The following is a 15,757-nucleotide window of genomic DNA, read 5'->3' on the forward strand; positions in this document are numbered from 1 at the left end:
TCGATGTGAGCGGAGGCCCCATCTCCGATATCCTCGACACGTCGAACACCTCGCGCGCAATTAATTAAAAGCTCGGTCGTCGAATATGAATCGTGGGGACGAATAAACTCGTATTTTGCACGGCGAAGGGATGGACAGTTATTTTTCCTAACGAAAAATAACGAGCGGCAAAACGGTGCTTCCTGCGGTTACGGTTTGCGGTTTCCACGGGCCACGTGGTTGCCACGTACGAAGGGGTTGAAGTGCCCACGAGGATGCTACGAGAGCCTCTATGTACACGCGTCTTTATGTACCTGCCACTGAGTGCAAACTAATTCCATTTACCGGCAACCACCGTGTCTACGGCTTGTAACTTTGTCGGGATGTCGAGTGCACCGACAACGTTTCCGCGATGCGAGAAACATTCTAGTTCCCGCTGCAACACTGTCGTTCAAACGTTAAGCGTCACACTCGGCTTAGTGTCGCCTCTCCCTCCCTAGATGGCGCGGAGGATCGTCTTACGACTCGAGGATCGTGCAACAATTTATGCACACCTTTTCCCCAACGATTTATGTTGCCAATTATGCTTGCGATTCCCTTTTTGTTCTACGTTATCTATATCACTTACGTTTCGTTGTAAGTTATCAAAAAAGGATGTTAATAAGAAATTAATAATTTCTTCCCCTTTCATTTTTCACAATACCATCAATTTTTTTATATTAATGAAAGATTAACATTTGTTAACATTTCAATCTTATTAGCATCTCTCTATCTTCTGAATAAACTTTTTACATTACATCTCGCCCATTAATTACATTAATTTTTCATTACTGTTTCATTTGTCTGTTTCACGATCGGCATCCGCCGATTTTCAAGGCTGTGGTTGGTTTATAGGGGGAATTACGGGGCTGGATGAGTCTATCGTGGATGGAAAGGCGGAATTGTTGACACTGGATTATAACTTTGGCGAAACGAGCCATCCTGGCATCGATGTCCCGAGGATTGTCGGTTCCGGGAACCGGCTATCGTGCATGATTTATGACGTGTCGCGCCGTGGTTACGACCACTCGTATCCACGGAATGCCAAGTGGCGTGTACGCTTGCCTCAGGTCGCAATCAGACAGTTGAAGGTATCTCGGTGCTCGGTTTCGAATCGTGGTCGTATCGAGAGGTTGCATCGTTGGGTTTCGAGCGTCACGGGTGTTTTGTCGTGTTTGACTCGTGCGAAGGATAGATGGATTCTCGAGGAGGATTGATGCACGGGGATGTATTGAGTTACGCGTGGTTGTACGCGATACCGCCCCTATTTAGAGAGATATCTCTTTTTCCTCGTTTAGGAATTGGGACAGATGGATAGTGAATTGTGGGAACGAATGAGAAATGTACCACTGGTCTCTGAATATATTAGAGGATTGTTAAGATCTCGAAGAGCGGAAAATATGTAAATTAGATTAGCACGTAAGTTTTCGATTCGATGAGAGAAAATTTGTTTACTAATTTTTTTTTTAACATCGTTTAAATTTCGAAACGAACTTCTTACTTTTATGCATTTATTCGAAGGACGTTTCAAGTTATGCGGGATTTAGATAATGAATTCCTTCACATATCCGGATTACTTGCGAGGAGGGAAGGCGAAATGAGATCGATTCCAATTTTTTTCCAATCGAGGAAAATATGTTAGAGATCTCGATCTACGTTGTCGAACCATTGCTAAACTTTTCAGTTCTTTAATATCCGTCCAGGCGCGTCCGTTGAATTTATTTTTAAGAATCATTTGCATAGAAATTAATTTCAACTTCATCTTTCTACGTACTCTTCCCTCTACCCGTGTTCGAAGAATATTGGAAAGTTTGAAAGATTGGCTCGGATTACCGATTGTTTAATTCCAACTTGAGGGATGCAATTTATGAATCTTACGAATCTTTTAAAACGTTATAAATTATCTTTTAATCAGAAACACGGGTAATAGATTTATAATTTTAACAGATTCGATGGTTTTGGTACAAAGATTTCTCTTTAAAATTATTCTCAAAAAAAAAAGGAAAAAGGTAACAAAATGATTCGACTCACCTGATACCGCCTCTCGTCGTGTCGTAGTTCAAAACTCTGTTGCCGTGAAGCCACTGCACGACACTGTACTGCACTTGCATTGCTATGTGGCGCACAACGCATAACAGCTCTATAGTGCTGTCAGCCTCGTAATACTTGTCTCTCAGAGGTTCACCCAGGGCGTCCACTATTTGGACGGATGGTGCTGAAATTTCATTAACGGATATTAAGATATTGTCATCGTTGAGTCAATTGATTTTAGAAGGACGGTGTATAGACATTGCATCTTGGCATACATGTTGAAGTAATAATATTATCTTCATTGCATATAACAACACTTAACTGTAAAAAATATATTTAGACACATCAATTTCATTGATTTAAATAATATTGTAATATTTTATTAAAATAATTTGTTTTCCGTTTGTGAAAAGGAACGTTCAGAGAAAATTTTAATTCAGAAGATAGTAAAAAAGAACTGCGAAGAATTATATTATCTATAATATAAAAAAAAATATTTCTATAGTTAATGGTTTCAAAAGAGAAATAATAATTGAAGAATAAACTGTATATTGAATTTTTCTACTAGAATCATAATATCTTCGTTTTCAATCCTTTTCTTGCGTTTTATTTGAAAACAAATTATAAAGGTATTAAATTTCCTTCATTATTTTGAGCAATATTTTGAACAATAAAGAGCTATTAAAGAGCATTCTGGAATTTGTTACAAAAGTGTTGACGCAAAACAAACCGACCTAGATTCGGATGATAATAATGGATGAAACTACATCATCTCCATACCATTCTAAATATTTTACAGGGCCAATAAATATTCACAATAGATCGCGCTATTCACGCGTAAGTGCATCCAACGATCGAGGAACAATTCAGATCTGATCTTTCATCCTTCGCCTTCTGGACCATTTCCAATTCGAAGTTTATCATGCATCCGTATTTCCGTGGTCCAAGAATCATGGAAATATCGAGTAAGAAATTACGAGTAGATGGAAAAGATTTGAAAATCGCTACGTTTAAGACTCCTTCGATTTTCCACGCTTACAAATTACGAGATGCAACACGAATACAAATGGTGCTGTTTAATAATGCGAATAATGCGATGAATCACGGGCTCAGAAAAAGGATGTTCGTTTTATCAACGACAATCATGTATATATTTACAGACAAAATATGTTGTTCAACCATGATGTAAAAGTGAGTGAAATTTTTTTCGAGTTGCATCGTTAGTAAAATTTTTCACAATTTGCAAGTCATTTGATGCCAATGAATATCCGTAAACGATTCGGTCGGATAAGAAAATTTCATTTCACAAGGGTGATAAATATGGATGATGCATCATCCTTGATGCATACGTGTATCTAACGACCAAAGTTCGATTCAGAATCTCTTATATATATCTCTGGACCGTTTCCAGCTTCAGAAGCGCAGGCATCGTCTTGGAGGAAAAATGCATGCGCGGTGGAAAGAATTGCAAGGAGAAGGAATGTTTTTAAATGTATAGGAAGTAAAATAAATTTCAGAAAGAATTTTAGATTTTTGATAATTCCTTATCGTATATTCATTTCCTTATTTTTCCTTTTTTCAATTATCGTTTTCAGTTTGAATCATTTCACTTTGAATAAATCTTTGATATCTTTTCCAAAATTAATCTTCGAATATTTATCCAATCGTATAAGACAATTGTGTACTTAATAATACGTTTAAATTCCGTTCGTGAATTTTTCCATGTAAAAATAGTATTCGAGCTCACGAATACACGCCGGAAAATGTTCTTTCGCGGCAACTTTTCACTTTGCTCACTCGACCACTGGATAATACAGGATTCGCCACGTTCCACCGCGCAGAATGTTCTTTTCCTAAGTTTTTATCTGGCCGGCTCCATGCGGAATCAGGAGGAGCGGAGTGCACGCATTCATGTGTGTTATCAGCTAGCACGTTTTTCGAAACAATAAGTCTCGTTAATGGAAAAATATTGGAAGATGTTCCGAAACATCGTTCCTTCTCTTTCTCTTTGTATTGTATTAATATTTGATAATATCTATGAGTCTATTATACATTTTTCGCGACATATTTCTATCACTGTTACTCACCCAACACTCAAGATATTAAAGGAGAGAAATGTACAAGTGATGCGATTGTCGAGATCTTATTCCATCCGCAATATTCTTATTCCACTTGTCTGGGCAAAAGTAGAATGAGCTAGCAATGGCTAGACAAGTAGAAACGAACATGGAATATGAAACGAGTACGATAATTTCGAGCCGTTCAACAATAAAATCCTTCATTTGAGAAACTCGTTGAGAAACAGTTGAAATGACTGATTTCTGGTATTTATATATCGAATGAATAAGATGAAAGAGATGAATTCAAACGATATATTTGACAGATCCTTTCTCCAACCTCTTTTTTTCACCTGTCTTCTCTAGTGCTTGCAAATTTTCCCACGTTTTTTATGCTTGGTCCTCAAGCCCAATCTCGTAGTTGATCTCGAAAAGAGAGTGGAGGGGGAAGATATATTCGTTGGGTCTTAAAATTGGGGCTGAAATATTGTTTCAAGCTAGGTAAAGAATCAATGAATCACTGAAGGCTGAAACGTTGAAGAAATTTTTAAGGTGAAAAGGTGGTTGGAATATTTTAATTTTTTAAATATATTTCTCCAATTTAGCTTCGTAAATATTTGAACAATTCTCTGGTTTTTTATTTATTTAATGAACGCGATAAGTGAAGCATTTTAATATTATTCAAAATATTCCAAGATGGTGATCATATTATAGAATTTAATGTTCCATCGTTTTGTTATAAAAGAATAAGATTAACAAGTAACGAAAAGATGCTAAAATTATTACACACGTATTACAAATTTTTGAAAACGGAATATTAAACGAGTTTCCTTATTAAGAGTGAAGAAATTTACAATCTCAAAAAAAAAAAAAAAAATGTCCAATTCTTTTTTACCATACCATATCTATCATACTTCCTTTCTTTCTTTCTTTTTTTTTTAAATTTAATCTTTCATTTTACACAGAGTATTCTTCCATACTTCCCTTCCCTCGTATCTTTATTAAATTTTAATAACGGGTTACACTCGTGTCCGTTCTTCTTATCCTCTTCTTTCCGCACGTGTTGTACACCATCGGCGATACCATCCCGCCGAGATTATCCTGCGGGATCCTTTGCCAAATCCCGCAGGCGGTCTAAACACATCGGGCGTTGATTCATGGTCGCACGACGCTTATCGATTTTGTCCTCGATCCCTCGACCCCCTCCTCCTCCCCCTCGTAATTCTTGCCCCGTGAGCAAGATCTTCCTTCTCTCGTTCCTGCCGTGGATTTTTCGTTGCGCGAATACCCCGTGATTTGTGACGCGTGTGGAGCGTGAGATCCGTGGGTCGATAGAGAGGGGTGTAAAATCGTAGGTGACAGTTTAATCTGTCGTTGTATTTATTTTCCATATATATTTTACTTAACTGCGATCCCGAATTTTTTTCTTTTTTTTTTTTTTTTTTATTTCGAAAGGATTTTGGATCGTACGATTAACTTGCTTATAAAAGGATAGGAAAACTTTTATTTGAAAAAATTTTGAACCCAATCCGCGATGCGAATGATGAATTTATTTAAATCACATAGTGTAATACGATTAATTATTTTTCATTTTTCTTTGCAAAGTTTTGAATTTGAAGCTTATGGATGGAAGTTGATAGAATAGAATATCTAATTAATTTAATTGATTTACAACGTTTATGAAAATGCCCGTTGTTTAAGCGTAGGTTGGTGGCCACGTTTGCACAAGCGGTTCGTGCCACGGTTACAGATTTAAATTCGCACGGTAGGAAAACAATGCTGGCGACCACATACCAACCATTCGTGGGTTTTTCTTAACCCACGATACGTTACCTCGTCGACATTTGTTCTTGATAGGCGTGGTCGCTCGGTTTATAACGCGAACGTGACTATTTTTTCGGATTCAGGGATTATTTCGAGAGATATTAGAGTAAGCCGTTTTATTTTCCATTTTTTTTTTTATATTTTTGAGAAAATAATGTATCTCTGTACAAAGGAACAAGAAGATTAGATTCTAAAACGATATTTATATATATATCGATCATACGAATAATTTTTTTCCACCGTCTCCCGTTCACTTTTAATCATCTTTTCCATTCCTCTCTGTTTAGATTCTAAATCTAAATTTAATAAAGTTTATCCGCGAATAATCGATTCCACGAGGTTCGTGCCGACTGATAATACAACGTTCGCGTGACGGCCGAATTAATCTGTAATTATGCGACGTTCGATAAGTTTTGCGGGATCTTGTACGATGTTCTGACCAGCTATTACCTATTAGCCCTGGGAAAGTTCAAGAAGAGCAAGAATTGGGTCGAGTCACGAGAAGTGAGGAATGTCAAAATTAGGGATCACGAAACGAATCATGTTTTGGAAACATGGTTGGCAACGGTTTAAAGTTTAGGGAAGTAGTATTAGGCAGGTGATCTCTCTGGTTGATTCCGCCACGGTTTCGTTTCCGCGATAACGAAGAATTTACGCGGGCTTATCCCGGATGAAAGTATAAGATTAAAATGTAATCCAGTGTCGAGAAGTCGGTGGGAATTGGAACATGACGGAGGAAAGGGTCTTGCCCTTTGAATAACGAATGTTTATCCCGCCCATTGAAATTCAGAACGAATGTTTTATTAATGGGGTGAATTTTTTTTACGAAACTTTAGAAATATCGATCTACTGAAGTTATTCTCCATCCGTTTTTGTTAATTTTTCTTACCGTTGGATTAATTTTGATACGAGGAAATTGTCGAATTATTTAAATTTGATTTACAGTATCGTTGAACAGGATATTATCAAGTCGTAAATTATTATAATTTTACTTTCGATTCTCACGGTTTTCTACGAGTTTTAATAAAGTAGTTTTCTTGTCTTACGATTAGTCACGAATTTACGAGGGCGAGAAAATTTCAAATCTTTTCCCTTTCCGGGGAAATTATGTCTTTTAATATCGGTGACATTTTAAGCATGAACTTGTAAGTTTCTTAAGTTTTCTTTTACTTACGGACAGATGTTTCGTGTTTTATATATAAAAAAAAGAAAAAGAAACATTGAAAATACATGTATTTCCTTAAATAGAATAGAATATAAAAGTTTATGAGAATAATGTGTTAATAATAATCGATATTCAATGATCGTCGATATAAATCTCGTTCGAGAGTAGTGTCACGGAGCAGCTATTTTATGTATCACGTGCAAACACGATGTCATCGTAATATACAATCGATAATTAAACAGATATTGAATTTAAATCGAATCGAAATGAACATTTCATATCTCGAAACGAGAATCGATTTCTGCTTTTCGTATCATTTCATTATCTATAATATATAATATAGCTTTTCAACTGGAGAATCGGATATATTGTATTTGAAATAACGGGAATAATATTCGAAACAAAAATGATATATCATTTTATATATTATTCAAATATTGTTCCATTAAATCTGTCTTTCGAACACATATATAAAACCTAAAATCCACTCGTTTACTTAACTCAAAAATGAGGTTAGAATTTCATAACCTTAAGAAAAGTTTATGGGTATAAATGATGAAATTGTTATCGACACCATTAATCTTAAATTTCTAATACTCTCAAAACATTAATCATTTCGAATTATGAACATATTAATGGAATCCATTTAACTTAATCAAGAGCGAGGATTAAAATTTCATCAATCTTAAAAAATATTTTAAATATAAACGAAACAACTACTCACGTCAATAGCATTAATTCCGAATAATCCAACGAAGTTAGCCACGATTGAAATTCTAAATTTCGAATTGATCCCAATTAAAAAAATGAAATCAGATTAGAGGATGTCAAAGTCAAAACTCAGGAGGACACGGTGGCTTTGTCAAACTGGCTGGACGTGTTTGCGGATCGTCAACAAAGCACGGTTATTACCTAGGTTAAGTGGAACATCTTGTTAGCACAAAGACTGATCCCACCTCTTCCACATCAAAAGGGGAGGGGTTCGAACTCTTGCCAAAAGCGACGTATCTATCTAAACGCGATTATTACACGTTGTTCCCTCGCAAATTATTCCCTCTTTCGAAACAATTTTCACCTTCCTCTTCTTTATACCGACTCACGTTTAGCCTCTTCTCGTTCCAAAAAAAAAAAAAAAAAAAAAGGAAAAGAAAAAAAAATTACGTCAACAAGGGGAAGAGAAAAAAACCTAGTTTTCGGGGCTTCCTTTATTCCACCGCCCGAGATTCTTATTTCGTCTGTTTCCTTTTCATTTATGAACTTCCTCCCGTAGTTTTACATTTTCCAAGCTCGCTGTCCATTTTCCTGTCTACCTCTAAGTACCACTTTCCACCCCTCCCACTTCCCTTTGTTCCAGGAAACGACGTATCTCGATCCCACCCCGGCTGTCCCTCTTCACTCGAAATGAAGTTGTTCCGCTTCCAGGGGGAGGGGGAGGGAGGGAGTCTTCCCTTTCGAACGTCCATTCCACCAGTCTACGCCACTTCGCCCTCAATTATCCTGCTGAGCCGCAAAAATTCGACCAATGAACCCAATTTATCCGATCAGAAGCGGAATGCTCAGATCCTGTCTCTCGTTTCTCAACTTCCCTCGACTTCTTTTTTTTTTTTCTTTCTCTTTCCCTCCGGCTTATTCCATTCTTGCACGCCCTTCCTTTTATTTCGAGCCTGTTACCCAGTGTTTTATCTTCCGCCATTTTCTAAGCTGGTTAACGCGAAGCAAGAAAGGCTATCCTTAAAAGTGGGATAAGATGTTTAGCAGGAGATTGATTTGAGACGATTGTAATATTGATGGGATTGTGAGATAATCGATACTCTTTCTATCGCTTTTTTTTTATTCCTTCTCTTTTCCTTTGATTTTACAACTTTTATTCTCTTTGGATCCTTCTCGCCTTGGGGTACTTTAGGATTTGATACAGGATTGATCAACTTTTCTTTGTCTTTCTATTTCTTTGACGTTCCTCGGATCCCTTCCCTTATTGGATTGCTCTGTTTTGGAGGTTAGATTAGAAATCGATACACTTTTCTTTCTCTCTCTTTTTTTTCCTTTGCCATTCCCAAAATTCTTGTTGTCTACGATTTAATTGATGTTATTAATCAGACTTTACAAGCAACGGGTTAATATATTTTATATAAATAAAGTAGGAGGATCTTTATTAACTGATTTAAAAAAAGGACGAGTAATTTTCAAGTATAAATCAATATCCAATGGATAATTGTGCGAGAGTAGAAATACATTTTTTATTCAAATTGCTTTTTCTTAAATCTCATTTTCACGTTTTGAATATTCACTCATTAATATGTAACATCTAACAGAAAAGAAATAGAATCTAAATGAAGAACAAAGAATAATTGTAGATGAAAATCAAACCAAGACAATTACATAGACATCAATTGATATTCGTGATTAATGATCGTCGAGATGATCCAACCATCGATTTTAAACTCCCTTCGAGTCGCAGTATCGTTCCTCAGCAACGTCCATTTTTCTTCTCTCACGGTTTCTAGTTTGATGATTTACAGGTTGGAGCATTGACGATGAAACCGTGCAATGTCGAAGAAGAAGAGGGCTCGCCCCTCTTTCCTGTTCCCTTTGATGTGCATGTCGAAATCGTCATTTCGTCCTGCACCGTCTGCTCGCTATTTTTTACTCTTTGGCTGACCATTCGACGAACGTTGCCTTCCGCCGTGGCTGAATACGCCATCGCGAAAAAAAAAAGGAACCTGTTCTTTGTGAAAAATCCTGTGATGGTGGACCCCTCGTGGTCGCGCAGAAGAAAATATTTTCGCCATTCAAGCCACCATCGACCATAGCCACTGTTAATATTCGTAAGCATCCGGTCTCGATGTATGGCGCTCAGCTCTTCTATCCAGATGATTACAACGCGTTGCTTTTCTACTCCACGCCGGAGATGAACTGTGCACGATGTGCACAATAATGGCTTCGCATAATTTTTGCCAAGCTCTTGCGACGAGTTTTCTTTTTTTCTTTATAGAAGTAAAAATACCTTTTCTTTTTATTGTTCTTCCTATATTTCTGCGTTCGCAATCTGTTACGAAATTTTTACGAATTATTAATTAATCTTAAGAATGCAAGGGTGTAATAGGGTATACATTCACCTTCGATCGAAGCAAACACAAAAGTTGGTATATAAAAATAGTTAAGGCTTATTCGTTATGTGAATTAGTGAAGTAAATCAACGAAGACACTTTTCTCTTTTTGCAGACTTCGATTGCTTAAGTGTTTAAGATATTCTATCGCTGTACTTATTATGTATAATTATTATATAATGTTTTTTTTAGAATTATTCATGCTATTTGTATACTTCGTCATATGTTCGAATATGTTTCGTGGCCAATATATATCACATTACGGAATCAGCTCGAAATCAACTTCTCCTCCTCGTTCCTTGCCTTTTCCATCGTGGCGGTTTTATTTCTTTCGGCATTCACCCAACGACGGATTTTCCCAATGCGAGCTTCGTGACACCGTAGTTCACGAAAGTAGCAGGAACGTAGCCAATTTCCTCGATCTCACGCTGAATACTTGAATACTTCTTTCCAGCTCTCCTCTTTGTTTCCCTCTGCTTTCACCTTTTATCCCTCTGGTTGTCCGATTTAAACGATTCTCCCGACGTCATTGAGGGAAAATCTTAACTTCGAGAAAGAGAGGGGTTATTTCACGTCTTCCATTTAATTTACATCGAGACCATGGCCTGTGGGGAAATGGATGGGTTTTCTTTACCGACACGTACTTTTGGCCCACTTGAAGACTGCTATTACCATTGTTTGAAAGGAGGAGATAAAAAATTCTTAACAGAGTTAATCCAATCTTGGCAAAGTTTTATCGACGTGAATTTTTTTTTTCCCCCCTCCTCTTCGCTTCTGTTACCATTGTTTAGAATTTATTTCACTCACGTTTCTATCGGTCGATCAATATCGCCTCCAAAGACGCGTCAATTAATTCGATTCGAAGGAATAAGATGATTAGTTTGATTTAAAATCCGGTGAATAGACGCCTAACCAAGAATATTCGCGCGAACGTTCCTCCAACGAACAAACTTCTCGAGTTTGGAATTCCTCTGGTAGTAGCAACAGTAAAATTGAATTTCCCTAAAACTGCCTTTGAAATGGTACCGGCAACTTTAATTATTTAAATCATCTGTTTCTGCTCCCAAAGGACGGAACATAATGCTCGACCAATTTAACGTTTCCAAAATGGATGTTGCATTATTTTTTCAATTAAAATGAATACACGTAATCTTAAAATCGCTCTATTATTACCACCTTACTTTCGAAATCTTTTATTGCCTTCTTTCTGAACGTTTCATTTCGAAAAGTGTTTCAAATAAAAACGATCTTTAACGTGTTTAATTATCTTTCAGAAGATGTTGAAAAAAAAATTTTAAAGAAGCACATTAAAATGATCAATGATGTGGTATAACTCTAATAAAAATTATGCTACAATCGTATTTATTCGTATATTATAATTTTATCTCGTAGTATATTTATAATTTTCCAAAAACTTCATTATACTTTATGCTTATATTAAATCAATAATACAAGAATCGAAGAGAACCAATTACAGCAATTCTTGCATCTCCATGCTTAAAGCATATCACTTACTCAATGACCTCTTTTCCTAAACTCGATTCGCGCCAAGAACCAAGCCAATTCCTCTGCCATTCCCTTGCGACTACTTAACTCGTCTCATTTCGACCTTTTGTCCTACTATTTCCATTTCCTCCTCCCCCAATTCAAATAAATCCATTTCTCGAAACGATCCCTTTTCCTCCACATCGTGTTTACTATCTCTATTTTTTCGGTTCTCTACTATGATTGCGCTTATTTGAACTACGTTATATCAATCACGACTCGAACATACCATACGAGAATTTCAATAGTGATATTAATTACAAGTTTTGACGTTTCTCGTATTATTTGTCCATATTTATCTATCTTATATTTATTTCCTCTTTTTATTAATAGAAAGTGATGATCGACATATTTGAAGTTTATAAATTTCAAGTTTAAGAATTAATAAAATATGTTAGAGAAATATAATAATTTTAATATTCGAAAAAGTAACGAATAATTATTGTGAAACTTAGAATATTAGTAGTTAATAGTCACGTGGCGCTAGTGTCGCATCAGATCGTTATTGCATTAAAGTATAATCTACGAAAAATAACTTTTATATATAAAATACATAAATATATAACGTAAAATTCTTTTTATAACTTTTCAATGAGTAAATTGGAAAAACTTTTCCCATTTAAAGTTTTCTTTTTTATAAATGATTTTAATACAAAGGCGCAGAAATAGAAACGAAATACAGAAACGCGGAGAGTTAGTCTAGCATTTAAACAGAAACTCCGATAAAACGTGCTCTTTTTTTTTTTTTTTTTTTGAAACGAACGTAGTTTGAGGATGCTTTCGGAATAAATCGCATACAATAAGCGCGTTAATGTGTGTGGAAATGTATCAAACCGCGTCGAAACGACTGCGTGAACAGATTGACAAACAAAGTTAACGAAGTTGACGGAATAAACGATACAGGCAAATATTATTGGATATACGGGGGGATAAACGAATGTGGAACATGGAAAACTGCGAATAAGTTTTGTCAATAAACTCATTTTTGCATGACTAATTCTTTTATGGGATACTGGAAATGAAAATAATATATTATTGATGTACACTACCTAATTATAATTATATACAATTGGATCTTTTCTATCTTTCTTGATCAAAAGGAGTCCAGTTGATGTGTATTATATAGAAAAGAAAAATAGCGCAACTGGTAAAACTGGTAAATTTTTAAAGATAATAATAAACCTAAATATTGTATAGATGATAATAATACACAGAACTGTCAAAACACGTGTCAAATATATTTTTTTAAAGTTCTAATGTCGCAGTGAAGCTTAATATTTCGTGAGTGAAGCTTAATTAATCTGTATCATTGAAACGATTCGAGTATATTTATCATGGTTCAAATACTACCTGACTTCACCATCGAACGAAACAAAAACGCGATGTGATCGATAGAAGTAGGAGGAACGTATTATTAAAGATAACATACGTCCAGTGATAATTTCTCTCGTTTCAGACGTATTTGACGATGCGGGTTTAACTTTACGATAGTCGTAAAAGTGAATTATTGCGGTACTTACCGTTGATGTGAAGATTCACGTGAATATACTTGGGCGGATGAGTGCTGACTTGGCACTCGTACTGGCCCTCGTCGCTACTGTTCACCGGTCGGATTTGTAGACGCCAGTTATCCGGGTATTGGAACTTCACCGTGTACCTTGGGTCTCCTATGTACGTCTGCTGACCCACTGTCAGCAAATTTACCTTTTCCCCATTGTCTTGTCTACGTACCCAAGACACCTGCCGACACAAATTATTTTCACGTTAGTTATTGGATCAAATTTTGGGAACAGAGTTTGTTACGTTTTGGATTTTGAAAGGAATATCGGATGATAGTAATTTTGCACGGAATTTGCATAATCTCGATGAATGGGTGACAATTACCATGATTTTCGGTTCCTCTGTTCCAGACACTTGACAAATCTTTCTAATTTTAACTTCTAATATCTAAGTTTCAGCGATTTGCCGCTAGATGTCTCGTTACCATCTACTTTCTCGAAAGTGTCTTGTACAGATGATAAATTATTCCAAATAAATGTTTATATATTCGTTTACTTTTATAAATATTCGACAAAATTAATTCTAATTTATCTTTACAAATTTTCTAATAATTTCAAAATGATACTTTTAAATATTTGCAAATGAAACGACTGAAATGATATATATATTAATTTAAAGTTTGGCTCAAAGATAAGATAAGATGTTAGAGCATAGAAAATTGAAGGGAAACATGCAAATCGTGCATCATAAGATAGTGGTTTGATAAACAAGGATCCGAAATCCACAGATTATCCACATAACTGGAATTGGATAGTGTTTCCCGGTATTCTCCATTAAATGTGCGCGATATCGTACATCTTCGACATGGATATCAAGCCCGTTATTATCCGCTCAACAGAGATTGCCGCCTATGGACAGTTATCAATGGCGCGCGTGATCGCTACCGATCGTGATCGATTGCTTTTAGCTACTTTTATAACTAAAACATGAAATATTTCGTAGAAAATTCCGATCGACACTATATGTTATTGATTCTTTATTTTTTTTTTTCTATTTCAATTCTTGAATCTTATCCCCAGCGATTTCGAGACGTACATATTTTTTTCAATACAATATACTGTTTCATTATTTGCTTTTCAAGACAAAATTTTTAAAATTATCTTTTATTAGAAAATGTTTAAAATAATATTTATTTTAACCTAAACTAACTTTAAACTTTTTCTTTAAAAATATCTCAATCGATTTGATGCTCGATCGCGAACGAAGCCAAGAATGTTTGGCGGCAAATTCAAATAATGTACACCAATAAATATCGGTCTAAGTCGAGTCGTGTGCATTTTCAAGATAATTATGCATGGATAATCGCGTTAGTCGACACTATCGTTAGCAATATTAACAACAGCAACGACATTAATAGCCTGATATTACGCTGAGACGAGCTCGACCGTGGTTCAGCCAAGTGCGTTGCTTTTAGGATATAACTATTGCCCTACGAGTTTCTGCAGAGTTAGTTTCGACGTCGTTTCCCTATTTCAAAGTGAAGTTGGTAAATTCATCTGAAAAGATAGATGTCATTGAATGTCACCTAGCAAACACAAGTGTCGAATAGTTGCTCCTTTCCAAACTAATTTCTTTCTCCAGTGATCATATCATATTGCTTGATCATTGACGAAAAATAGATAGGTTCGAGGAATTTTGTGGTAACAATAAAATTTCATCGATAATTATTATGAGATGAGCGAATATGTTATTCGTACAAAGTCGATATTTTTCATTCGTGTGTTATTCGAATAATTTTATTTTAAATTATTATTCTTGCCTACACTATATTTCTTCTAAAAATTTATTTCACTGAAAAGAAAATATAATTCTACTTATTCGAACAATTAACAACCATCTCTCCGATATTATCTCATATATTTGCAAAAGTAAAATGTGAAACGAAATTTTTTAATTTAAGATCATACGATAGAATCATTATTCTATAAATCGTATTTGAATGAAAAAACTTTTCAATACGATTCCAATTCGAAATAGAATCAGAATAAAAAGTTCCACGGCTGAAATTTTAGAAATTATTTGTCATTTTTCAAATCAAAATAAAAGAGAAGAGTGAAGAATCGTCGTGCGAATTGATTACGATAATCGAAACAGGAAACGATCAAATTCACGCGACGTGGATGTCAACGATTACGGGGGAAATTCACGCGAAATCTAGCCGGCAGCGATAATTCCTGTTCAACCACACCAGCGCGCGTATAATGAGGCCGGATATTAAATTAATTCGAACGGCGCGATTGTTCCAACTGCGATAGACGCGTCTAGCTCCCGGAAGCGGCGTCACACAGCCGAGATCTAAGACCGGTGGATGGCGGGCGCAAAGAAATTAATTAGAATAAATCGTGGCCACCCATCTTCGTCTGAAACCACCGTTGCCACGCTTTACAAGATTAATTGTGAATTATAGCCTTTCTAATTTCCTGACGGGGGAGTAAGCCGGCGAAATTCGA

The 15,757-nt window shown here is 35.8% G+C and overlaps 1 protein-coding gene across 1 annotated transcript in view; it reads right to left on the minus strand.

Moving 5' to 3' along the window:
• LOC100868763 (zwei Ig domain protein zig-8) overlaps window positions 1-15,757 on the minus strand; it is a 245,085-nt gene that overhangs the window by 9,932 nt on the left and 219,396 nt on the right. The window contains exons 6-7 of the mRNA XM_086912816.1: window positions 13,268-13,487; window positions 2,050-2,233 (exon numbers count right to left, since the gene is read on the minus strand). Of these exons, the coding sequence (XP_086768942.1) occupies window positions 2,050-2,233; window positions 13,268-13,487 (404 nt within the window). The remainder of the gene's footprint in view (window positions 1-2,049; window positions 2,234-13,267; window positions 13,488-15,757) is intronic.

This window comes from Apis florea, unplaced genomic scaffold, assembly GCF_048593485.1.
Source record: "Apis florea isolate Af1SG1 unplaced genomic scaffold, ASM4859348v1 contig_3493_pilon, whole genome shotgun sequence".
NCBI lineage: Eukaryota > Metazoa > Arthropoda > Insecta > Hymenoptera > Apidae > Apis > Apis florea.